Source organism: Boleophthalmus pectinirostris, unplaced genomic scaffold (genome assembly GCF_026225935.1).
Source record: "Boleophthalmus pectinirostris isolate CB_2022bp ecotype Guang Dong unplaced genomic scaffold, ASM2622593v1 HiC_scaffold_17, whole genome shotgun sequence".
NCBI lineage: Eukaryota > Metazoa > Chordata > Actinopteri > Gobiiformes > Gobiidae > Boleophthalmus > Boleophthalmus pectinirostris.
This window is the reverse complement of record NW_026571115.1, coordinates 23,699,689-23,726,572: the sequence shown is the minus strand read 5'-3', so window position 1 is coordinate 23,726,572 and position 26,884 is coordinate 23,699,689. Positions and strand designations below refer to the sequence as shown.

The window sequence follows — 26,884 nt, the reverse complement described above, 5'->3', positions numbered from 1 at the left end:
TCAGTTCTTCTAGGGTGACCAAATGTTCGTTTTTCCCAGGACATGTCAGTTTTTTGCATCCTGTCCTGGGCGTCCGGGGTTCTTTTTCATAAAGTGATGCAAATGTCATCATTGTTCATGATCTTTCATTGGGCCATTAAACTGAGTGGCTCTCGTAGCTCTCTCTACACTCAGGAGGAGAGAGCAGACACAAACAGTCGATCAGTCTGTAACATGCCAAAGCGCAAATGTGCATTTAACGATGACTTGGACAAGAAATTGCCCATTTTCTGTCCCGGTCGAGACAAGTGGGAGGCCACGTGTCGTGGAGATCATTTCTCTTCAGTAGTATCCACCACCTTGCCTTCAACCTCCCAAATGCCATCTCGACACAGGTGCAGGCAGCGCTCAGATGAACACTGAATAACTCCTGCTCAGGTGTCTGGGCTTGAACACGGGTGCAGCCTTTCAGAAGCCAGTCCAGCAGAGGGTATGCAGGGTCACCAATTATATAGAAATTGACCCCAACACCATCTACTTCCACCACTCTCTGAACAATAGAATATGGAATTGAAACATGAAATCTTCATGAACATTAAATTTAAGAGTTGCTGTAGGACCAGCCTTAGGCAGTCTGTGAGCCTGTCTATATAGATCAGACATCCCCAGTACATTGGCATCATGGGCACAGCCAGGGACTTTGCAGATCACACTCCAAAAACTATTAAAAATACACACACTTACAATAAATGGTACACAAAAAAACACTTTGGAAAATAATGAAAATAGAAGTAAACATACCAGCATTGGTCATCCACAACACCCTGCAGCACATAAGAAGCTCAGTTGATTTTTCAACCCCAAACTGATTGGCAATCAGGTGATATTCACCGCAGCTTCCCAGTTTATACAAGACTATAGCCACTCGTATTGGTAGTGGAACTGGTGTGCAGACAGGTGTTTCTGCCGGTTGCATAAAGGGGTCCACCAAAACACAAAGCCGGTTGAAGGATGCTCGACTGATTCAGAAGTTCTCCCTCCATTCGCTGTCAGTGAACTCCATGAGGACAACTTTCTCCCATCACTCCCGGCTCCGTACCTTCATCCACAGGTCCCTGGTCTGGGTCAGAGGCGAAGATGGACACAGGATATTTAAAGGTATCGATTGTACCAAGAGTCCACAGCCTCTCCCGTCTTTCATAGCTCATAATGAAGTGGATGAGCCATAAATTGATTATAAAATGCAGATTTAAAACAGCGAAGGCCACAATAAGCCACAGTGATCTCATAGTTTCTATGTATCTTTAGCAATTTACAAAGTATATAATTTTTGCGCATTCGTAAGATGATATCAAGAAACCGGGATACTATTTTTGATCATGTATACAGGGATATGAATATCTCAGCGCACATGTATCCCGAATACTACCATAACTGGGATATGGCTAATAGCCGGGATGCTGATGTGCATGTATACACACTCACGGATTCCTGAGTTCGAAGATTTAAAGCCGTAACAAAGAGAATGTTTGGTGAATTTTATTAAGGGGAAAGACGTTTTTGCCCTTCTTCCTACGGGATTTGGCGCATTACATACGTCATGACCAAATAGCAGCGATTGATGACATAAAAAAATACCCAACTACCATCAAGCGAACAAATCCTAATGCTGTGAAGTCAGACGGTTTTCACAAAGTGAAAATTTGTCTTGTGAAAGTAGAATTTTGTCAGAGAATAAACATTCTCTGTTTTGATTAGAATACTAGGAAATAGCAATAAACTTTAAGTACTGATTTTGATTTGAATTTCGTTTATTGTCTTATTTCGTAACAGCTGTAAACTTACAAACAGTAATAATAAATATAAAAAACTTGTTATGATTTGGTGATCACTAGCTGTAGTCGAAATTTTTGGTGGACTAAAACACGGCCAAGGGACAGAGATTTAAAAAAAAGTTTAAAAATATTTTACACAATTTATACATTCTTTATGAATATTTTGGGAAGTGATTTTGACACATATTATGTGTATTTAGATTTTAATTTAATTGTTTTTAGGCCTAAACATGCAGGTTTCAGGAAGTTTTTTTTTTTTAATTTATTTATTAATCAATGCTGGCAATACAAAATATCTTATGTCAACAATGCAAATGTATGACTGAGCATGTGCATTTCTTTTTTTTTTTTAAACAATAATAAAATAAATAAAATAAACTATAAAACAAAACATACAATGCAATGTCAATACAACAAAATACAATGCAAGAGGTCTTATGCATCTGACTGCAAAAAATCATTTATTATAACGGCTTGTTTAGATTTAATGTGACGTAAGGATCTCTTAAATTGCAAAAATTCATGACGATATACATTGAACAAGGGTTTTATATTTGAGAATTTGCATTTATGAATAAATTGTTTGGCTAATGATAAATAATGATTTTATTGATACAGCAGCCCACGATATCGATACTGTATTGTCACATTAAACAATACGATATATCGATATTTTGATATTTTTGCACACCCCTAAAAGGCAGCTATGCCCTCTTAAGAGTACTTCAGCACCACCCGGAAAACATCTTTTACCTTCTGTTCCCCTTCACTCTCTTCATCCTCTCATTGTCCCCTTAACTCTTTTCATCCTCTCATCGGCCCCTTCACTCTCTTCATCCTCTCTTCATCCTCCCTTCATCCTCCCATCGTCCACATTACTCAGGGGAAGACCTCTCCTAAACGTCGTCTAATCGTCCACTCCCTTCATCACGATGTCTTCTATCAGGTCCGACGGCCAAAGAGAATTCATTCTATAAAACTACAAATACTTTTCTTTGTCTCTTTGTGTGAGTCTCTCCAGGTTGAATTAAGATTGCAGTCCTGTCATTTTGGTCAAAACCAGGGCCAGATCGCGTCTCCTCTGTGGGTGGGACTTCCTCACCCATTTCCTGCAGGAGGAGAGGAATGAAGGAGAAGGAAGCGAGGAAAAAGAAATGAGATGCGCCCTATTATTTGAGACACAAATAACGAACGACTCACAACTTTACAGAGCTTAATACGCATTTTATTTTGAACCTGCTACATCCAACAGTGTGGCCTGCAGCTTTTTGTTTATGCCAGTCAAATACCACGGTGACTTTTCCTACAAAATCCCCATTACACAAAATAATAAAAGGTATACAGAGGAACAGTATGTTACAATAGTACAAATGATAAATTATATTATACAGTTTTAATGCCAGAGGGTATAGCATAATATGGGATAGAAAAGCAGCCTGCCCCCCCGTACTTAAAGGTGCACTATGGACATTTTCTGGTGGAGCGTCTGCCAACTGGAGGTGTTATTGCTTTGCCAGGAGATTTCTACAGCACAGGATTTAACGTATCCATTTCCAAAGAGACGAGGCAATGTTACAGGTCAAATCTGTAGAGAGGTGACCCCTGTGAAAGTAAGAGCACGTGTTTTCAAGGTAAAGGGTGTCCCAATAAAATGTTAAATCACTTCGCAGGTCAATAATTTTGCCAGTTCTTGTTGAAATAACCTTAAATTTTCACAGAATGTAGAGAAACAGATCAAGATTTTGTATTTACTGTTTAATTTTTGTTTTGTTTTCAGGTTGAGCCATGCAGTTCACTCCCAAAGAGAAGTTTTTTGGCGTCTTGGAATCTGCTCGCACACAGTCACTCAAAACTGCAGCGTGCCTTCAATGCAAAATTTGGAAAAACTTCAACAGGCAAACAAATTTGGACTTGGATCTGGATCGGGATCACCAAACCGTCATTCGAGAAATCTGGGTTTCCAAACTTGTTCCCCTTACGGACTTCTCGAGTTTTTCACGAACTTCGATCTTCTCTTCTGATGTTGATGATGGTCTACCAGATCCGTAAATAAATAAATAAAACATTAAATATAAAATCTTGATCTGTTCCTGTACATACTCTGAACATTTGAGGTTATTGCCAAAATGATTGGCCTTCAAAATGATGTCAAACTTTTTGGGACACCCTGTATTTTTGAGCAATAAAACCACTTGTAATTTACTTGCGAGATAATGACATACTGCGGAACATTCCAGGCAAAGCAGTAACATCTCCATGGAGACAATTAGACAGTGGACCCTCTACCTGAAAAGTTGCACAGTGCACCTTTCAGTATGTGAATCTATAGACACGCACAGTTAAGAATGTCTGTTAGTTCTTGGTATTAACTACATACAGGCCACATTGTAACTGCATTAAAAGTTAGCCCCATAAAAAGTCCTGTATACAATTACGTATTCTATTTTTTGACACATTAAAAACATACAATTAAAGGTCGTCCATAATTTTCCCCCATTGTTTTTTTTTTCTTTCTTTTTTTTCTTTTTTTTTTTTTTAACATACACAGTTTCCAATTTTGCATATTTGTTGAGATGTCATAGTTTGCTGGTCTATAGGTAAATGCCATAACAACTTAAAAATCATTCAAAACAAATAGACGAACTATTGGAGCTGTTTCTAGTTGTTCCTGCCTGAGTAAAATGTCGATCTGGGTTTTACAGACGTGGACAAAATTGTTGGTACCCCTCTCGTAAGGAAAGAAAACTCATCAACGGTCACTGAAATAACTTGAAACCGAGAAAAGCGATTATAAATTTTTTTTTTTTAAATCCTGAAAAATAATGAAAATCAGATACTGTTTTTGACTTGTTGTTCAACAGAATTATTAAAAAAAAAAAATGAAACTGGTCTGGACAAAAATGAAGGTACCCCTAGAAAAGATTGTAAATACTTGGACAATGGGGACATGTTAAACTTCGGTGTGTCTCTAATCTGCATCACAAGCGTCTTCAAACTTGTCCTCAATCAGTCTGCCTGTTTAAAGAGCGACATGTATCATTGTGCCGTTTGGAGACATGATGGACACAACACTGAACATGGACCAGAAAAAGAGAAGAAAAAAACTGTGTCAGGAGACTAGAAAGAAAATGATAGACAAACAGGTTAAAGATAAAGACCATAAGACCATCTCCAAGCAGCTTGATGTTCCTGTGATTACAGTTCCACATGTTATTCAGACGTTTAAGGTCCACAGGACTGTAGGCAACCTCCCTGGACGCGGCCGTAAGAGGAAAATTGATGACAAATTGAAGAGCTGGATCATACGACTGGAACCAAAGAGCCCTGAACAACCTCCAAAGAAAGTAAATGTGAACTCGAAGGGCAAGGTACATCAGTGTCAGATTGCATAAAAAAGTGAGACTGGAATTTGCCACGATGCATATTGACAAGCCACAAAGCTTCTGGGAGAATGTCCTTTGGCCAGATGAGACAAAACTGGAGCTCTTTGGCAAAGCACATCAGCTCTATGTTCAGAGACGCAAAAATGAAGCAGACCAAGAAAAGAACACTGTCCCTACTGTGAAGCACGGAGGAGGTTTGGTTTTGTTCTGGGGCTGTTTTGCTGGATCTGGCACAGGGCATCTTGAATCTGTGCAAAATACAACGATATCTCAAGACCATCAAGGTATTTTGGAATGAAATGTGTTGCCTAGTGTCAGAAAGCTTGGTCTTAGTCATAGGTCATGGGTCTTCCAACAGGATAATGACCCAAAACACACAGTTAAAAACACACAGGAATGGTTAAGAACAAAACATTGGACTGTTCTGGAGTGTTCTTCTGTGAGCCCAGATCTCAATCCTACTGAACATCTGTGAAAAGAGCTGAAACATGCCGTCTGGAGAAGGCACTCTTCAAACCTGAGACAACAAGAACAGTTTGCTCATGTGGAGTGGGTCAAAATACCTGTTGACCAGTGCAGAAGTCTCAGTGACAGTTACAGAAATCGTTAGTTTGCAGAGATTACCGCAAAAGGATGTGCAACAAAATATTAAGTTAAGGGTACCATCACTTTTGTCCAGGCCAGTTTCATTATTTTGTTTTTTCTAATGATTGTTATTAACCACAGGTGAAAAGCAATGTTTGATTTTCGTAGTAAATTTCAGTAATTTTTTTTTTATTATTATTATTGCTTTTATCAGTTTCAAGTTATTTCAGTGATAATTGTTGATTTTTCTTTCATTGCCAGAGGGGCACCAACACTTTTGTCCACATCTGTAACAGCAATTAGCTTCTAATACCAAAACAGACCAGCAGAGTGCGCCAGCTCGCACTGAAAGTAAAAAAAAAAATGCCTACCCGAGTTACGTGTTAAGTATAAAGATTGGCAATGATAAAAATACAATCAAGGGTTAAACGCCAAAAGCGATTCCTCATCTTACAGATATTTGAGCAGCAAGAGGAAAACGTATTTGTCAGTAAAAGCCGTGTTATTCTGCTAGCTAACATTTGAGATATACAAAAAGTAAAATAAAAATAAAATCTTAATAATAAATGAGTATCCGATAGCATCTACAGTATAAACAAGGTTGTCAGTGAGGTGTGAACCTACTGTTTAGAACTTTTGCTATGACTTTGGTAACAGTTGTCTAAAAATACTACATACTTACAGGGTAAAAAAAACTCTAGAATGTTAAAAATAAAACATTAAAAAACTTGTGATTTCATAGATCTTTAAATGTAACGCATTTGGAATATGACAGTAAATAAAGACTCGTGTTTACGGCGGGGTTCCTGGTGCTATCATTAGACCAGATGAGTGGCTGTGTTTGTCCGAGAGATAATGTTCTTGTACACGGATTAGCCCGAGTAAATCCACTCCGAGCTGAACTCCGGTGGCAGTGGCTGGCGTGCCCTTTAAATCTCACAAATATGGCTGCGTGCCTGAGGAGTTAAGGCTTAATGTTTAGGATTGAAATTGGAGCATTCCTAACAAGAAGAAGAATGTGGACATGTGAAAAGTGAAGCATCCCTTTGACCCAAAACAAAACACTAAATAGAATCATGATTTTCAAAACAAGAAAATACTGTTGTGATTAGTTTGTCCTCTCTGGGTACATGTAGTGACGTACAAGGTAGTGGTTAGTTACTGACCATAAGCAGAACTGGACACATACAGACACGTTTGAACGCATTTCAGTGTTCATTATATATCCTGTGACCACTAAGGGTCAAAGTTCATGAAGTTTACCTGGAGTGAGTAAGAGTGGTGACTGCGGTACCTAGACAAGATATTGTAGGTTTTCCCAAGAAAAAAGCTAGCCTCCCTACCTCAGCTAAGGTGTACCGGTGATCCCAACAGTCGCAGACAAGAAGAGGGGAAACTTTTGTGCAACATCCCTGCTCAGTAAAAACACTAAATACAACCACACATGGTCAGCTGTGTCAAGTCCTCTACTTAAGAGCCACAGTGTCAGAGGGAAGTGTCCGAGCATCTGTCCCAGAGACAGGAGCAGCAGTCGGGCATGAGACTGACTGTAGACACCTGTAAACACTAGAGCTCTGGAAGTCCATGATCAGGAGGAGTAGGCAGCGTGAAGCTTTAGAAAGAAGAGCACACACACAGTGCCATGGCTACTGTCCACCTGGCTTGTTAGTTATAAAGGGATACATGGGATTAGACATCTCCTTGTACATGGTGAATCTTAGATTGAAGTGTCAGAGGAAGAACAGGGAGGTCCTCACAAAAGGAAGGGGTTGGTGGTCCCAGTGGGCTGGGTGCCGGCCTGGGGGGGCATGCTCATCAGAGGCTGGGGCAGGGACATGGAGGCTGGGATCCCTGCGCTCATGCCCACACTGGTGGACCCTCCCACCTGGGCCATACTCATGCCAGGCACCGTGCGGCCCATGGGGGTCATGCCCGGGAGGGGGACCACAGTGATGGGCTGAGCCGGTACAGAGGCCAGAGTGATGGGCTCCCCTATGGTCCCAAAGCCCGACGGCATGGGGCTCAGGCGCATCTGGTTCAGAGTGGGAGGGGCCGGCTGGCTCACCTGGAACGGGTTGGCAGCTGGAGGCGGGGCTGCAGCTGCAGCTGCACCTGCACACACAAGAGTGGACTCAACTATAGTAACTCCTTCAAGTTCAGATTCAAACTGTAAATTAAACAAGTTGAGGCCTGACTGGTTTCTGTGAAATGTATTGATTGCAGACAATACATTTCTTTGTCTCGAGTTGTAGCAGTGTGGCGTTGTAAATGTGAGTATAAACACATTTATTTAAACACAATACTGAACATCAGTACCCTACCTGCTGATGCCAGAAAAGGGTTAATGACAGGAGCAGACTGGGCTGGTTTGGACACCAGAGAGTCCAGATTAACCAGGGCAGCGTTGGGCCCCAGGAAGGACTCAGGGGTCTTCCTGGTGGGGTTTAGAGAGGTGGAAGTAGAGGAGGGCAGCGGGTCAAAGATGTCCAGGCTGCCACTGCTCACCAGACTGCCCTGAGAGGGCACTGACGATGCTATCCCACCATTACCTGAGAGAGAAAGGCTGATAAGATGACCGAGGTCCGTGACAGTCATCAGCATGAGAGTCTAATAAAACTGTTATGACCACATCTCACATGACACAAAAAGCCTCAGTCACGTTCTGAAAATCCTACGCACCGGTTATATTTGGTTGAAAATAACTAAACTAAAACATCTGCCCCATCTGTTATGTCTTATAGAAAATATTTTATTATTTTTACACTTGACAGACCTATCTCAGTAAGCAGAGTGTAAGACCCGGTGTAAGACCTGGTGTGCGATCAGGTGGGACTATGGAACAGTGCATCAAGTGTAGTGTAAAATTAGCTGAACCCCCTCAAAAAAAGATGATTTCTGGGGACCATCCTGAATAAAACATGAATTAAAGTGTGACAAAATAATTAAGTCTTCAAGTGCAGCTCTCATTTCTAATAACCAGCTCCATTCTTGGCTCCGTTGGCAGCGTTTGTTGAGAGGACATCAGAGCCAGACAGCCTGGGCGTTTGGGGGCAAAGCTCAGTGACAGGCAGGCTCCTTCATGTTGGCTAAAAAGCATATGGAAAGTAAGATAGCTCCTGCCCAAAATACCCAGCACTGCATTGCTCCCAAGTTCTCCTAATGTTTGTGACTTACAATCTTGATAAATGTGTTTTGGGTAAACTTTTGATTCCTGTTTGTATTCTTCCATATCAGCAGCGGCAGCAGAGGTTGTGTTAAAGCAAGGTTATAATTCCCCAATGTCACCTTTCACTCCTGCCAAATCCCGTAAGAAACACAGAGCTGCCGTGCATTTTACAGAAACTCTCGTATTTTTATTTATTTATTTGTAAAGTGAGAGTGTGTCCCATTTTCGAGAGATTCTGTAAACGTGCAGGCAATATTTTGGTGTCAATCCACATTAAAAAACAGTTTCAGAATCCACCGGGTGTCTAAATTGGACCAAAGCAAATCACTATTTTTCAATTAAAAGCTGCAATATGTAACTTTTTTTCCTTTTTGGAATATTCCACAATATTGGCATTAAACTGTTTTATTTAGAAATGTTTTTATTGCTTGAAAAATGTCTCGAAAAACACGCATTCTTGCTGTGAGTGCGGTTGCCTCGCCCAAGATCGGAACTGTACTTTGGCCTGGCAACAACTAGCATGCTAATGAAATAAAATGCTTTCTAATTAGATGCAGACAACACACAGCAGACTTATTTTTATCTCAAGCGCCGCATCGGATACAGGAATAGTGTAATGCCGTATTGGGAAACACTGCAGGCAAAGCAATAATAAAAAATCTCCAAGGAAACAAGTCACACAGAGCGGCTTTAATTAATAATAATGTTGCTTTTTTTTGTAAATTTGGTCGTGTTATCTGCTTAGGTCCAGCTTAGTTGACATACAGACAAAACAGCATAGAGACGCAGAGTAAAAGCACATGGTGTCATTAGAAAAGACAAGGACAGGGTGAGTACCAGTGGGGACAGAGGAGGAGGAGCGCAGACTGTCAAACTCTGAGAAGTCCTCTTTAGACGTACCATTGGATGTACTGAACAGGTCAAAGCTTCCTGCAGGGGACAACACATGGACAATGATACACGTGTGGACAGGGAAGACATGAGACATGAGCGAGTGCACACAGACTCGACAGTGTGGATCAGTGGGTTGGAATTTTTGATAGTAAAGTATTATTTTTAAAAGACAATTTCTGTAAAAAGGGTCTTATATTACACAAAACTGACTCCTGTGAGCTTTAAGTCGAGTTATAATATTGTTACCTCATCAAAAACAGACCTGGAGTTGTGTTTTCTTTCATTCACACGTGTTTGAGTAAATTATTATTACAGGGTATCGCCAGGTTTGACTATCCCAAATTCAAGACCTTTTTAAGACCACTTAAATGAAAATTAAGACCAATATAGCACCCATTATGTAGGGGAAAAACACCAGATCCAATTCTAATAATGACCTTTACCCACTGATTTAAATAACAAAAAATACTTTCAATATAAAATCTCATTCAGAACTCATTTATAGTCATATGCGTTGCTTGTAAAATGGCCAAAAATATATTTAAAACATTCTAACAAGACAAAGACTCTAACAAGACTCCAGATTAGACGTTCATTCCGGTTATGTGATTTCATGTTGTTGTTTTTTTTTTTCCCTTCATTTAGTATTGCACTGCAGCCCAGTTGAGTATACAAAAAATAGGCTAATAAAATTAAAAACCTTTGTGGAAAAAAATAAAGATTTGGACAACATAATTTAAGACTTTTTAAAGCCTTAATTTAGGAACATGAAATTTAAGACTTTTAAGATCCTGTGGCTACCCTGTATTAGTTTGTCCAACTCTCCAAATCTTAAAATGCTCTGTTCCACCTCATGATGTCATGTCACTTTTAAGTCAGAAGAGACTGTCAGTTCTAGGGCTGAAATTATCCAAAGGTGTGTAGTAGGGGTGTAACTATATCCAAGTCTCATGATACGATATTGTCACGGTATGAACCTCACGTTACGATATTTATTGCAATATCATGAGAAAGCTCAGGATTTGTGAGTTAAACATGTGAGAATGAAACAAAACACAACTCCAGGTCTGTTTGTGGTGAAGAAACAACATTATAACATAGATCAGAAAATACTGTAATGTGGCTCTTTTAACTTAAACAGAGGAATTGTAGTGTACAGTAATGAAAGAAAATTTGATTTCACTGATGATCTCAAGCCATAATCGTAAATTTGAGGTGATTTTGATAACGTGACAAGTACACAAAGGTTAACTTACTTTTAAGTTTGTAGGTGGGGACTGAAATTGAGAAAGTATTTTTTTAAAGTTTTGCTTCCTTAGTCAATAACGTCAGTATTGTTCTAACATTACAGAACAAAAAGGGGTTTATGCATGGAGTTTTGCAATGCCATTACTTAAAATACAACCCTGATGACAATTTTTGCACTAATCAACGCATAATTCCCCAAAAATTTCAAATAAATGTATTGATCCACTACATTTAAGACTCAATTCTGACTCTTAAAAATTTGGATATTTGTTTTCAAGCAGCTCAGTTGAAACCTTCACATTTTTCCAAGTTGCATCGAAACTTAAAATTGGTACAACCCTTTAAATTCCTGTTACTAAGATACTGAACCAGAAATATATGTATTACTCATTTGGATGACTGACACTGATTACAGATTTCTTCCGATGTTTCAAACTTAGAACTTAAAACAACACACAAAAAAACAAATCTATAACTCAAATCAGCCTCTTTAGTGAATAAACTTGACAGAATAAACATATATTGCGTTGTAACCTGTGTTGGAGGTTTTGGGCCGGGCCGCTGCAGGGCCCCAGGGGTCGGATGGGGCAGGGACGGAGCTCGGTGCCCAGGGATCAGCGCTCTTCGCCGGGGGAACAGAAGCCACGGTGCCCCACGGGTCCACCGAGGGGGCAGGTTTAGGGACAGAGCCTGGGGAGACAAGACAGGGACACAGTCAAAACAAACATATCAGATGATGTTTAATTTTGTGGTTTTATTTTGGCTTTTGTATGGGTTAGAGACAAATCATTTAACCACAAGATCTCACACGTCAGAGATCAGTCAAGTTCCAATGACTACACAAGTATAAATGTAAACAAACTGAAAATTGTAAGGGCTAATTGAGTAATTTTATGTATTATTAAGTATGCCAGATTCTTGCGTCTCGTCTTGTTTTGTCTGGTACCTGTTGGTATTGGCACACACTCAAAACCTGTACAAGACTTAATAAATCTTGATCCGTAAAGCTCTAGGAAATCTATATTCTCTGCCCTTACAGTCCCTCCTCTCTCTAACCCTGCCTTCCCCTCATTCCCGTGCCTCCATGTTAGTCTTGGTGAAACTCTCGTCCCTGCGCTGCCCCTCCTGCTCCACCAGAGTAATGCGACTGGACCGGAGCGGCAGCATTCCTGTGGAACAAAGACTCCATCGCGAGTGGGGAGCACAGCACTCTGACTTACACTTTACCTGAGAGGAGGAATTCAGACTTGGACTGACTCTTTATTGATCTGACAGTAATTACTGGGTCACAGAAGCTCAAGAGTACAATTAAGATATATATTACTGAGTCACTCCCCCTTCAGAGATATGCTGCTCTGCTATCACAAGACGATTAGTGAGCATCCGGCTAATGAAACTACTACACATTCTATCAGATTTGTGAAGTTGTAGTGCATTATTTTGTATCCTGCTTTTGTATAATTATGGGAAATGGCTGTAGGAGCATGGGTTGCATAAGGAGGGTTCGTATAGTGCCCGGGAGAAAACACAAGAACATACATGGATGACGTCTAAAACATCCTCAGGCATGTTTTTGATGAGGGAACAACCTTATGACATTGTAAAAACCTCCGAAAAGATAAATCACTTTTTGCACAAGACATTTACAGGTACTTTTACGATATCATCTAACTCGAGGTTGTCAAACTCAAATTCACAGAGGGACAAAATTAAAAACTGGGACCAAGTCGTGGGCCAAAGTAAATATTTCAACAACGTCTGAATGTTTTCTCTTCTTTCAAGATATGTAAAGTTAAACCTTTTCTTATTAAAATAAATAATTAATAATAGTTTTGCTTTAACATTGGATCCAGAACAAGCAAAATATAAAATAATAATAACACAATTTTAAATAAATAATGTCTCTATAGCCGATCTGTAACCAGTGGGCCAGCTCTAATACATGTCTGATATGATCTTGCAGGCCAAATATAATTATATCATGGGCCAAATTTGGACCCCGGGCCTGAGTTTGACATGTCTGATCTAACTGAACTGTCGACCAGAGTTCACCTGGAACCTACTGGAAGCTGGCTGCGATACCTGGGCTGTAGGGGGACACTTTTGTCCTAAGGCCTGTTAAAGTCCTCATACTTCCTTGACATAGGATCCACTGACCACACAAGTCCACAGTGGAGATCTTTTGGAGTTTTTTTTTTTTTTTTTTTTTTACAATTTTCTTGCATTTTGACTGCTCTTTGTTCAACTGCCCTTTTGAGATAAAGTTATAAGATCAATAGATATATATAACACAAATAAAAACCATCTTATATAGTTCTAGTAAAAAGCAAAAGAAAAGAAATACTTCCAAGTTAATACACAATAAACAATGACAAGAGGACAATGCAGAATGTCTATTCCAGCACTCTGTCCTCCCTCCTTTCTTACCATAGGGCTGCCAGGGGTCAGCTGAAGCGGCCGCGGCCCCTGCCCCTGCCCCGGCCCCGGAGCCCCAGGGGTCAACACTGGCAGTGGGCTCGGGGACGTCCATCAGGTCCATCAGAGACGACTGAGGCTGAGGAGACATGACACCACGCAGGGTCAGTGACAGGGAGGGGTGAGACAAAGAGACATATGTGTGTGTGTCATTATCCCGCACGCTTCACACACACACACAGATGGAGGTCCGGTCATTATGGAGCGACAACAATGCAGAGGTCAGGCTCGTGCTACAGGCGAAGTCAGACACAGAACTGCTCATTTCAATTATTTAGAATCCTAATTTATTTATTTTGGACAGCGCCTTGAGATGCATCATCCATTTTTCAAGAGGGGCCTGTAATTGAAATTTTATGCCACTATTCACATTCACTATTTGTCATGTTTTAATATGAAGATTCTGTTCAAAGTAGTGACACTAAAACTTGATTTCGATACTAAAGAATAGCCTCCAATCCCTCTATGATTCTTTAGACGATATAATGTGATTTTCAACATAAAATTATAGGGATGTAACAATATCCGAATCTCTTGGTACAATATTATCACAATATTCATCTCACAGAATGATTTTTATTGCAATATTCTGGAGAAGCTGATATAATTGTAGATGGGACGGGGTTTTTTTTTGCTTTTAAAATACCTTAACAAGATTTTGGTGTGAATTATTACTGTCATAATCCCAAAAAATCAAGTAAAAACATATTTCTTCATGTTGTCTGCACTGAAATGAATTGTGGGAAATGTAGTTCCCAATGTTTATTAACTGTTACTACTATAAAATAATGCATTTAAGGAAAGGATTTTGTAATTTGATATTTTGTGACATTATTGTGAGACTTTTGACGATACGATATCACGGTATTTCGGTTATTGTTACATCCCTTTTAAATAATAGTACTTTCTTGATGAGAGAACAATATGGCATGGTTAAAAGCTTAAGGAAAAGACATTTAAGCGGTATAATTTATATTTTTTAGTCTAAAGTTATACCAGATGGACGTCTCTGCTTGCCTTTACCTCCTTCTTTTTCTTGGGTAGTTTTGCTGAGCCTGGCTCTTTCTTGCTCTCCTCCAAGGCCATCTGTAGTCTCAAGTCATCCCCCCTGCGTAGGCGTTCTTCCTGAAAACAGCCAGCCCCAGACAACACAAGATTTAGGATTGTTTTCTGGGGGACAGATAAAAGCAGATCTCTACGTACGGTATAAATTTTCTCATGGCAGTAGATTATGTCCTTGGCTTCTTACCTGTTCAGCTGCCTCTCTGCTCATGGCCAGAGCCAGCTGGATTTGTAGCTGCTCCTCTCCACTGGTCTGGGGCCGGGCCTGCTCCAACTCTGACCCCAAGTTTGGAGAAGTTGCTGGAGGAAAAAAAAAGTGTTATTTATTTGGATTAAACACAAAAAGGAAAAAGAAGAGCGCTTTCATATTCAAGGTTTACAATGTGTTTTTCTGTATTTTAGGTGTTTTAAATACAGTAGATTTATATATTTTTTACTTTTTCCTGTTTTTATTGTTGTAAAATCATACTTTTTTTTAACTTTAACTATTTGTTTTGCTATTTTTCACTGTTATATTTACTGGTCGATCAATAAGAAGTTGCCGATACGATACAGTGCATTTTCAATTCGATATTTCAAAACGATTCAATACGGTTTAATAAAAAAACTAAAGCTAAGTCATGGTTGTGATACAAAATGTTTTTGTTAAACCACTTCTTGTGCAAAGTTAATATGAAACACAAACATTTTAATCATTAAAACGGTGAAAATGTCAAATGTGTCGCATAAATGAGTTTCCTTCGTCTAAACAAGCAACAAAACTGTAGCGCTGTAACAAAATACTTTAGTAAAATACACCAAAAAATACTCTTAGCGATATATCGATACAGTATCATCACATTAAATAATACGATATTATTTCAATATTTCTGCACACCCCCATTTACTAGTGACAAAATGTGATCAATTTTATTTTGGATAACTGAAAACAAATACAATTTATATGGGTGTATATGTTTTTTTTCATGGCTGATGTTGATTGTTTGGAATCCAGAGCAACCAGTGGCCAGCCCTGCCAATATTTCTGGGCGGATATGTAGGGAAAATTTATATTATTTTCCCCAAATTATGTCATTGGGATTTACCATAAACTCACCCACAGCACTTTAGAGAGCTGTGTACTCGAACTCCGTACAGTTATCTCTTTGCAACAGCGTTCAAATAAAGCTCTATGTGCATTTTTTGGGCAGCTAGTGGGCAAAACAAAATATCTGTCTGTGCTGGAGATTTAAGTCCAATTCGCTAAAACTGCAACTACCAGAATGATATATCAGCCAACCAATATATCAGTCTAATGCTACTATTTATGTCATTTTCACTGAACCTAAACAAAACAGACTTAACAGACTTACACAGAAAAAAGTAGTACAATGTTTTCATCCAGACGCTTGACTTTTGGCCTCCATTGAAAAGAGCCAAGCGCATTATTGACTACTACAATGACTGAATATCAATCTCAATTCAAGTTTGATTAATGGCACAGTTTTATCTCTACTATTTTGATTATTCTTTTAGTGAACTGCCCTGCTCTATATTATGATTATTCCCAGCTTTCTGTTCCTCCTCTCCAGTCCGGCCTTATCTGAAGAGACACACTTGCTCTGGGGCGGATCCACTTGTCCCCTGGTTCGTCTCCAAGCGAAGGGCCCCGGGGACAAGAGACAAGGAGTGCCAAGAGGAAAGGCTGACTTTGTTATCTAGGGTCTCCTCTGGGGCCGCTGCAGCGCACTATGACAGGGGAGTTATGGAGCACTTGAAGTCCTTTGTCAGAATAGTAAAGACGCGCTGTCGACACTATAAGCTGCATTCAGACGTCACAATATGACAGAAAGTCCATACTTTAAAATGTATGGAGTAGGAAACCTTTCAGACTAAACCAGGTCTAAACCAGGACTAAACCAGGTCTAAGCCAAGACTAAATCAGGTCTAAACCAGGACTAAACCAGGACTAAACCAGTCTAAACCAAGACTAAACCAGGTCTAAGCCAAGACTAAATCAGGTCTAAGCCAAGACTAAACCAGGTCTAAACTTAGACTTGAGAGAGAGAACCCCAAGTCTGAGGAGTAGGGTGTCCGCAAAGTGCGCTCAGGTGGGCCAAGCATTGCACAGGTCCTTTCGCCTACAGTCACCCGACGGTCTACACGTGCGCACCTCTGGGCCCGTCCCGACACTCAATCCTGGTTTAGTCCTGGTTTAGTCCTAGTTCAGTCCTCTTTTAGGCCTGTTTTATTCCTGGTTTAGTCCTAAGATCAGTCCTGTTTAGTCCTGGTTTAAACCTGGCTCAGTTCTGATTTAGACCTGGTTTAGACCTGGTTTAGACCTGGTTTAGACCTGGTTTAGACCTGGTTTAGTTCTAGTTCGGCCCTGCTTTAGTCCTGGTTCAGTCCTAGTTCAGTCCTGGTTCAGTTCTGGTTCAGTTCTGGTTTAGACCTGGTTCAGTCCTGGTTCAGTCCTGGTTTAGTCCTGGTTTAGACTGTTTTAGTCTTGTTTTAGTCTTGTTTTAGTCCTCCTGGTTCAGTCCTAGGATCAGTCCTGGTTCAGGTCCTGGTTTAGTCTGTATGCGGCGCAAAACTCCGGCATCTCGAATTGATTTTTCTTCTGCTTCAATAAATGTCTGCAAAGTGATGTTGTATTTTTGACAGTCGAGTTGCGTCTGAGAATTCGTATTCATACTGAAAAAAGCGTAATCGTAAATTTTCATTTCGTGATTCAAATTATAAAATAAATATATATAAATATATAAAATACATACAACACATTTTACATACGACTGGACTCAATCAAGAGTTTTCGAATATTTATTTTATGCTCAACTACACCCAAATATTCATGGATTTCTATCTTATGCACGCAAATATTTCCGAAAGCTTTCTTACTCCATAAAAACTAACCAGGACAGGTCACGAGTGTGTGCTGTATTTTGCTGTTTAACTGTCACATTGCAGATTGTTGACCTGGTTTATGACTAATATCTTTGTAATTACTGGGCCCATCCTAAACAAAAACTGTCACAAAGTTCAATGTTTTTTCTGTTAGGCTGCATAAACAGAAGTGCTTTCTTATAATAGCTTCAGAGAGCGGTGCCATTATTCGACCCAAAAGACGTGATTGTTGCCAGTTAAAAGGGCCTAAAGCCACGGGATTAATAAGGCAAGTTTGTGGAGCGAATACTAAACAAATAATAATGATGTGGTTCAAGATTTGTGGACCATAAATTTGGATATTTCTTTCAAACACAATAAATATCCCATTGCTTTTATAAAGGCCCTTTGCCCTCCATCTGAAATAATGACATAATCAAATTCTAATCATGAACGCAGCCTATTGAACCATAATCTACCGTATTAAATCTTCATTGTCATCCGGCAGCATTAGTGCAAGATAAATCAATTATGAAAACATCGAATTATTATAAAAGCCGTATCTGTACAATATGAAACGTAAAAAGCTTCTTCGCTATTTTCTTGACTAAATTAGTACAACAAACCGTCGATCATAATGAGACGAGATGCAAGAAGGACAAATAAACACAGAGTCAAGCCAACTCAAATAAATGAATCCACTGGCATCACCGTGGGAACAGGCCATTTAGGGATTATTACAGCATGTCAGACATACCACAGCCACAGCAGCGAGAAAAGCAGTTCACCCTTACCCTCATTCATTGCCGTAACTGCACTTTTTCTAAGAATTGTTAACTTTATAATATACAGTTTCATTAGGTGCAAAATTGGAAATACACTGTAGCTGCTCGGGTTGTCAAAAGTATCGAAAAACAAATACTTACTGATCATAAAGCTAATATAGACACTAGATACTCATTTAAAGTATCGATACAAAACAAAAACAAAAAACAAGCAAAAAAACATAAAAATACATAACTACTGGATACAATTTGATCTTTTCTGTACAGTCTTTCTGAACAGTTCTGGTTCAGTTGAAAACTACAATATTGTCTCAAAGAAAAAAAAAAAAAAGAGCTTTAAAATGATAAAATGAATAATTTGGAAATAAAATCTGGTATTGAGTCTATTATTTAGCATCAAACATTGAGTTCAAAATTTTTATATAATACAATTTTACCTTTTCTGGACTATCTTGAGTTTTATCATTTTGTTTTTATTATTTTGTGTTGAAAACTATAATATTGTCTTTTAAAAAAGCTTTAAAATGGTCATTTCTGAAAAAAATCTAGTGAATCTATTCTTTAGCATCAAAAATCAAGCTCAAAATGTTTAAATCATACAATTTGACCTTTTCTGTACAGTTTCATCTTGAATTTTATAATTTTGTTTTTATTATTTTGTGTTGAAAACTATAAAATTGTATAAAAAAACAAAAAAATTGCTTTAAAATGATAATTTGGGAATAAAAACTGGTATTGAGTTTATTCTTTACTATCAAAAATCAAGTTCAAAATTTTAGTATCATGACACAAAGTAGATGCCATTTTTGCTTCCTAAAGTAAAACCTTCATCGGCAAATGTAATTTACTGTGATTTTGAGCTTACAGTGTTTCTATGGAAACTATTTACTGCAAAATAAAATAATAATTAAAAAATGACCTCAAAATTCAAATTCTCAGTTATGTATAAATTCACAACTTAATGGAGAAATAAAATATCAAAATATCTCTTCACCTTTAATGCAGCATTTTTTTAAACAGGAAATACGTGTTTGTTTGTTTTTTATTTCTGCCAAACATTCAAACCTTCTCCTGATCTGATGACTGACTGATATAACTCAACCAGAACAAATGATGCAAATACATTTTTTTTTTCTTAACAAAACGCTAAAAAATACAACATGTGGCGGTTTCAATACTAAGTTTCTGCAAAGCGCTGAGTCTAGCTCGACCTCATTCACACTGCACCAGCAACAGTCGACCGAAGGATCAATGGAATCCCAAAAATCCAGTTTGGCCCCGCCCACATGTGTATCCTGGCCCTCCTCTGATTGGACGGCTGATCCTTCAGTTTCCTCATTGCATGACTCAGCTGACGACGCTTTCACCTCTGAGGCACAAACCGTCAAGAATCCATCATCACAAAATGGTGTTTCTATAGAGTCTTTTTGAAGTACTTTTTGAAATTCTACTAGATAAACTATTACTTATTATTCCTTTCAATTAAAAAAAGTAGATCCAGAAATTGATTTTGAACGTGTGATTGATTTTGGTGCATCGACTATGTCTAAACAGACTGACCCAGATATGTAGTCGCTCTGTCAACCGCAAACTTTCTGAACGAAGTCATGCAGCCACAGGACGGGGGCGGGGTTAGCACCAATTAGAATCAAAGAAAAGTTAAGAGCGACGTACTTCACACACGAGGAACAATCAATCAAAATCATGAAAAAGATGGATTTATGGGTTGACCCTGAATTTACCTCTCAAACCCTCGAATCCAGCTTCAGAATAGAGAATCCAAGACTAGAACAGAACCAAACTAGGACTAAAATGAGCTCAAACCAGGATCAGATCATGTTAAGTGTGAACATAGTCTATATTGAATGATCCTACTTATACAAACCTTACATTTTAGAGTAATCTCTTTTTTTAAAATCTGTTAAATTTGAGATTTTTGGGTGCATTCACATTTGCACACACACCAAACAAAACTAGACCAGGACTAAACCAAGACAGGAGCAAACTGGGCTCAAATTCAGGACCAAATTAAGAAGTATAAATGCACTAAAATAGAATGAGCTTTAAAAAAAGAACCTTACTTTCATTCTAACTTAGGGATGTAACAATAACCCAAATATTGTGATATCGTGTCGTCAAAGTTCTCACAATAATATCGTTGGACCGTCACAATATATCGAATTACAAGTCTCTTTGCTTAAATTAAGAGTTATGGTGCAGCAATAGCTAAAAAATACAGAGGGAACTACATAGACCATGATCCTTTGCTCAATTTCAGTGCAGACTACAAGAAGAAATAACAGTTCTAAGCACTTTTAAGTCTTTGTTCTTTGGATTAAGTCTTGTCAAGGCATTTTAAGAGGAAAAAGTAGCATATTAACTGTTTTAGCTGTTTAGCCTCCACAAAATATTGCAATAAATATCGTACCGAGAGATTTGGATATCGTTACATCCCTAATCATGAGCCTCCCCATCATATCGTGCGCTTTCCCACGATATCACAATAAATATCGTACTGTGAGGTTCATACCGTGACAATATTGCATTGTGACACCTGGATATCGTTACACCCTTATTCCAACTTCTTGAAATCCACATCTTTACCAACAATAAAAGGTCCAATATTACACAATTTCCTGACCTACAGTATGTTGTAATGTTTCCTCATCAAAAACATACCTGGACTTGTGTTTTGTTTCATTCACAAACCCTGCACTCTGAAGCAGGGGTGTACAAAAATATCAAAACATCAACATTGATATCATGGGCTGTTGTATCCATATATTGCCAAGAGTATTTTTTGATATATTTTACTAAATTATTTTGTTACACTGCTACAGTTTTGTTGCTCATTCAGAGGAAGGAAACTCTTTTATGCAACACATTTGACAAATTAATTTTTGATGATTAAAATGGGTGTGTTTCATATTAACTTTGCACAAGAAGTGGTTTAACAAAGATTCTTAGTATCATAGCCACGAGTTAGGCTTTAATTTTTATTAAACTGTATCGAATCAATTTGAAATGTATCATATCGAATCAAATCGAAAGCGCACTGTATCGAGGTGTGTATCGTATCGGCAACTTCTTATTGATCCACCAGTAAATATAACGGTGAAAAGTAGCAAAACAAATAGTTAAAAGTATGATTTTACAACAATAGAAATAGGACTTTTAGTATCACAGCCATAAGTTAGGATTTATGTTTTATTAAACTATATCAAATCGATGTGAAATATAACGTACTGAATTGTATCAACCAGAAAGCTCACTGTATCGAGGTATGTATCGTATCGTGGCCTATACTGAGCCCTACCTTGAAGTAACAACTTTCTAACGTGGCTAAAACCTCACAGGAGTCGATTTCGTGTCATGTAGAACCTTTAAACCAGCTTTTCCCTTTTAAAAACTCCTCTGCTTTGGTGAAGAGGACCATATTGTGTCTGTCGGGGGGGTGACCTACGCTTCCTCTCTTGTGGAATGCAGCTGTAGTGAGAGGAGTGCGGGGGAGCGCGAGGGGGAGGGGCCGATCTAAAGATGTAGGCCAAAGTTACACACAGACACGGTCGGGACTGCGAGTGAGTCAGCAGAGGTACGTACAGCCGTGGTATGAGGCCGGCGAGCCCTCGGAGCGCCCGTACTCCTCGCTGTAGGTTGCCAGGTTGGGCTGAGAGGAGCCCCGTCCGAAGCCCACGCCGCTGCCCGTAGACACCTGGGCCATCCGCTCTTTGGTCTTCAGTGCTTGAGATCTATAAACAGAAATTACACATGGTTAGAGCTTTGTTATACCCTTAAACGTGACTTTTTAGCTGAGAGGTCCGTTACCTGCTTGTTTCTATGGATATATCATAGCTCTGCCTGGAATGTTCCACAGTATTAAACAGCTCTACCTTAAATTTACTCAATTACAAGTAGTTTTAGAGCTCAAAAATACCTAGAAAAACAGACATTCTGACTGTGATCGGTAAGGCTGGGTATCATTAAGAATAGGGGTGTGCAAAAATATTGAAATATCGATATATCATTTTGTTTAATTTGATTATACGGTATCGATATCGTGGGCAGCTGTATCGATATATCTCCAAGAGTAAATTTTGGTATATTTTACTAAATTATTTTGTGAAAAGCTACAAAAGTGTTGACATTTTCGCTGTTTTGATGAGTAAAATCTGTGTTTTTCATATTAACTTTGCAGAAAATTTGTGGACTTAGAAAACTTTTCGTATCACAGCCATGATTTTTTTTCACTGAACTGAATCGAAATGTATCGTATCGAATCGTATTGAATTGAAAGTTCACTGTATCAAAAAGTTTATCGTATCATAGCCTATGTATCGAGGTATGTATCGTATCGACAACTTCTTAATGATAACCAGCCCTAATTAAGAAGTGGCTGATACAATACATAGGCCACGATACGATACATACGATATATTTCAAAGCTATTCGATACGGTTCAATAAAAAATAAAGGCTAAATCATGGCTGTGATACGAAATGTCTTTGTTAAACCACTTCTTGTGCAAAGTTCATATAAAACACGCAGATTTTAATCATCAGAAGAGTGAATTTGTCAAACGTGTTGCATAAACGAGTTTCCTTCCTCTTAACAAAAACAAAACTGTAGCGCTGTAATAATTTTGTATAATATTAAAAAAAAAATACTTGGTGATATATGGATACAGCACCCAACAATAACAATACTCTATCATCACATTAAACGATATGTTATATCAATAATTTTATCTTTTTTCACACCCCTAGTGAGCAGGATTGCCGCTCCACAGATTTGACCTGTAAACTGGGTCTGGTTTGGTCTCCACGAAGATAGAAAGGTTTAATTTAAACATTCCAGACAAAGCTATAACATCTCCATGGAGAAAATCATCTGATGGACTCTCCACCAGAAAAGTTTCGTATTATACTTTTAAAGAAGGGGTATTAATTGTCAACATTAAATATTCAGATCACGTGTTACCTTTTATTATTTTGAAAATGCTAAATTCACCGAAAACAACATATTTACATGTTTAATAAGTTTCAGTTTCAGTCACTCCACCTTCAGAGCACTGTCACGTTACAATATGCACATCGCATCAAGTTTATCGAGTTGTAACGTATTATTTTGTATCATGCTTTTTTTTTTATATTTATGGAAAATTATGGAAGCATGGGCTCGTGGGCTGAGCACTGGACACAATCGTGCTTTGGGAGAGAGCATCCAAAACTTCTACAGGCACATTTTTGATGAGGGAACCTGCATAATATCCACTACTTAAAATGGGGAACTGTAATATTGGTGGTTTTCAGATTCTACAATGTAATGATGTCATACTTCCAGATCAGAGCAAGAGTCATTTTTCCCAGTAGATTACACTGTATTTTGTCATGAAATATCCAAAAGGTAAATGCACAAAATTTTAATAACATTAATTTTAGCTGCCCTGATCTATATTAAATTTGTTGGCTTATAGAATGTTGTGATATCATCTGAAACCTTGCAATATCAGGCATCAACTCAATAGACCTTTTTCATAACTAACACGGAAGTTAAGTTTTTCTATGGCAAAATATCGGTGGAAATGTCTCGCGTATTTTCCATCAGCTTCATAAATCTGCCCCATCACCAAATCTTCAACCAACAAGGTCGACAAAGAACATATTCTGTCCATGAAGAATTTATCCACAACTATCAAGGTAAAAAAGACGAAAGCTTAAAGGCGAACAACGACGACGCATTAGTGAACAACTCCTGAGCAAAACTAACCTTATGGTCCTGAATAAAACATAAGTAACTTGTTAACCCAGACTGATTCTACAATTAAAATTAAAAATCGATTTCATGATGTCCATATTAGTATAGACGGATAGATTTATGCAGTTTGAATATTAGACATGTAATCTGTGAACATCTGTAGCATTTAAACTGCACAAATCTATCCGTCTATACTAATATGGACATCATGAAATCGATTTTTAATTTTAATTCTAGAATCAGTCTGAGTTTAAAAGTTACTTATTAATGAATTACTTATTACTTACATTATACCAAAAGTAGTTCACTAATGCTAGACATTGTTCGTTTTATGTTTTCATCTTTCTTCCCTTGATAGCTGTGGAATTTATATCCTTTGTCGACTTTGTTTGTTGAAGATTTGGTGATGGGGCAGATTTATGAAGCTGTTGGAGAATATGAGACACATTTCCAGAAATGTTACCATAGAAAAACCATTAACTGGAAGTCCCGCCACTCAACAGAGTGGGACTTCCAGCCATGGTGCTAAAGGTCTATAATGATTGAGTGTGAGCCATGAGGGAGAGCTTTTGAAAATGTATTAAATTCCTGTAAAAAAAAAAAAAAAAAAAAAAAAAAAAGCAAAAGGGAATTATTGAGAGCAAATATTTAATTCATTTGACTAGAACAATTGTAAGAAAGTTAAAAAAAAAAAACATAATGGGACAAAATGGGACCTATAAAAAATTAATATTAGACCTAAAAAAAACTGTAAAGTGTTATTTAAAAAATACTTAACTAATTGTTATGTGTTGTTGAAAATTCTGCTCTACTTTCTACTGAACCAAGCCTTTTCCTTAGTAATGCAATTTAATTATTGGCTGTAACATGTGATTATTTACACTCACATGATTAATGCTAAAACCCAACAAATCTATTTTTGTCCTGGCACCATTTTTTGTACCCACTTTTAACTTCTATTTATTTAGGCTTGTAAGGCTGAAGGGCATTCCAAACATTCACTAAGGTCTCAAATACTCTTACTAGTAAATATCACTAGCAAAATAAATTATAGTTGACATCCATAAAGGAACCGTATTTAAGATTTTTATTTTAAACAAATCAAAGCGTTCAAATCAAATAGACTATAGCTAACTGATTTATTCTTAATTTCAAAAACATTGGACACGATGTCTCATTTATTTATGTCATAGGCTCTATTCACGCTTAATTCATAAACCAGGAAGATGTTTGGAAAGATGCAATGACAACTTCCAGCGGGCTCTGTTCTAAGAAAAATCATAAAATGGTCCAGTTTTATTACCTAGCCACCTAGTGCCTCTGCCCAATTTCATTTCTCTCCAGCAACTAGGTCAGGAATCAGAATACACTAGACAGTTTGCAAGAACCCCAGAAGTGCAAGTTCGGGCACCAGCCAATCAGCGACGAGACATACATTCTGTGTTGGCAACGATTCCCAAGATCAAGAATTTAAAGTCTGAACAAAGAGAATGTTTGATGAATTTTATCAAGGGGAAAGACGTCATTTCCCTTCTTCCTACAGGATTTGGGAAAAGCTTAATATACCAGTTAGCCCTGTCAGCAGCGCATTAGATACGTCACGACCAAATAGAAGCATTTGGTTAAATAAAAAAAGTACCCGCCTACCGTTGAGCGAACAAATCCTAATGCTGCGAAGTCAGACGGTTTCCACGAATCAGGCTACACTTTTCTTCATTTACATGTCATTGTATCATTCCATTATGTTCGGCTAATCAACAATTCCAACCATGCCTCAGTTTTCATAATGTTCTCACTGACAGACAACTCAGCTCACTGGGTACATGCGATTAGAAGAGATGAGGACACCAAATTCAAGATGATTTCAAACAGCACATACGTATGTTGTCTTCATTTTACCTCTGATATCACAGTCGGAAGGTGAGTCCAGTGTCGATAAGTCCAGTGTCATCGCGTCTTTCCAAACGTCTTCCTGATTTGTGACGTAAGCGTGAAAAGAGCCTATTGTGTTTTTGCTCTCAAGAAAATCAATTATCCAATCAGAAAGCAGAAAGAGCCTCATAAGTCTACCATTTGGGTTGGCAGGTTCAATGCTGAAACGCAGTCGGTTTAAACCTAAAATGCCTCTCTCCGATCTGAACCATCACTACCTAAACCCCAGCATCTGCAGCCAACATGAATCAGTGCTTTTGAGCTTTCACGCGAGCCATGACCTGTCTTAAAACTGAGAAAAACATATGTGTGTCTTCTATATGCAGACTAAGGCACTGGTAACCTAGTTTCAGAAGTGATCATAATACCTTTTTAAAACAGTAAAAGCACAGGCTGTTCACCGTTTCTTTAAATCACATCAAAAAAATACATTTCACTTGCATCTTCAGTTCTGGCTGGACAGTGCCTGACCAGCTTCATGTCAGAACTGAAGAAACTGCTTACATATGTGACAAAACTTATATACACTTTGTTTAGCCAAGCAAAAGCACGTAAAGAAAAGACTAGGGATGTAACAATAACCGAAATATTGTGCTATCCTATCTTCAAAAATCTCACAATAATATCATGGGCTGTCACAATATATCGAATTACAAGTTCCTTTGCTTAAATGCATGGTTTTATAGCAGCAACAGCTTATAAACATCGGGAATCTGTGTATCATTCCTTCATTCATTTTTCAAATTAAAACCAAAAATAAGAAAATGAAAAAACAACTATTTTCTTCTTTATTTGTTCCCAAAACAAAAATGAAAAAACTGATAATTATTCATTTTTTTCAGTTTTCAATTTTGTGTTTAAATGAATAATGGAAAAAACGCATAATGACCGTTTCTTGTTTACGTGACTTAAACTGCGATGCCG

The 26,884-nt window shown here is 38.2% G+C and overlaps 1 protein-coding gene across 11 annotated transcripts in view; it reads right to left on the bottom strand.

The window, feature by feature from the left end:
• Positions 1 to 3,017: 3,017 nt before the first annotated feature.
• The window catches only part of epn2 (epsin 2), a 33,390-nt gene continuing 9,523 nt past the window's right edge, over positions 3,018 to 26,884 (bottom strand). For 2 of the 11 annotated variants that reach the window (XM_055152262.1, XM_055152263.1), the window contains exons 3-11: positions 21,875 to 22,023; positions 14,815 to 14,927; positions 14,583 to 14,735; positions 13,518 to 13,644; positions 11,625 to 11,780; positions 11,099 to 11,119; positions 9,786 to 9,878; positions 8,104 to 8,331; positions 3,018 to 7,894 (exon numbers count right to left, since the gene is read on the bottom strand). In XM_055152262.1, coding sequence (XP_055008237.1) covers positions 7,536 to 7,894; positions 8,104 to 8,331; positions 9,786 to 9,878; positions 11,099 to 11,119; positions 11,625 to 11,780; positions 13,518 to 13,644; positions 14,583 to 14,735; positions 14,815 to 14,927; positions 21,875 to 22,023 — 1,399 coding nt within the window. In that variant the 3' untranslated portion in view covers positions 3,018 to 7,535. The remainder of the gene's footprint in view (positions 7,895 to 8,103; positions 8,332 to 9,785; positions 9,879 to 11,098; positions 11,120 to 11,624; positions 11,781 to 13,517; positions 13,645 to 14,582; positions 14,736 to 14,814; positions 14,928 to 21,874; positions 22,024 to 26,884) is intronic. The other 9 variants (XM_055152266.1, XM_055152264.1, XM_020925203.2 and 6 more) reach the window with 9 other exon arrangements.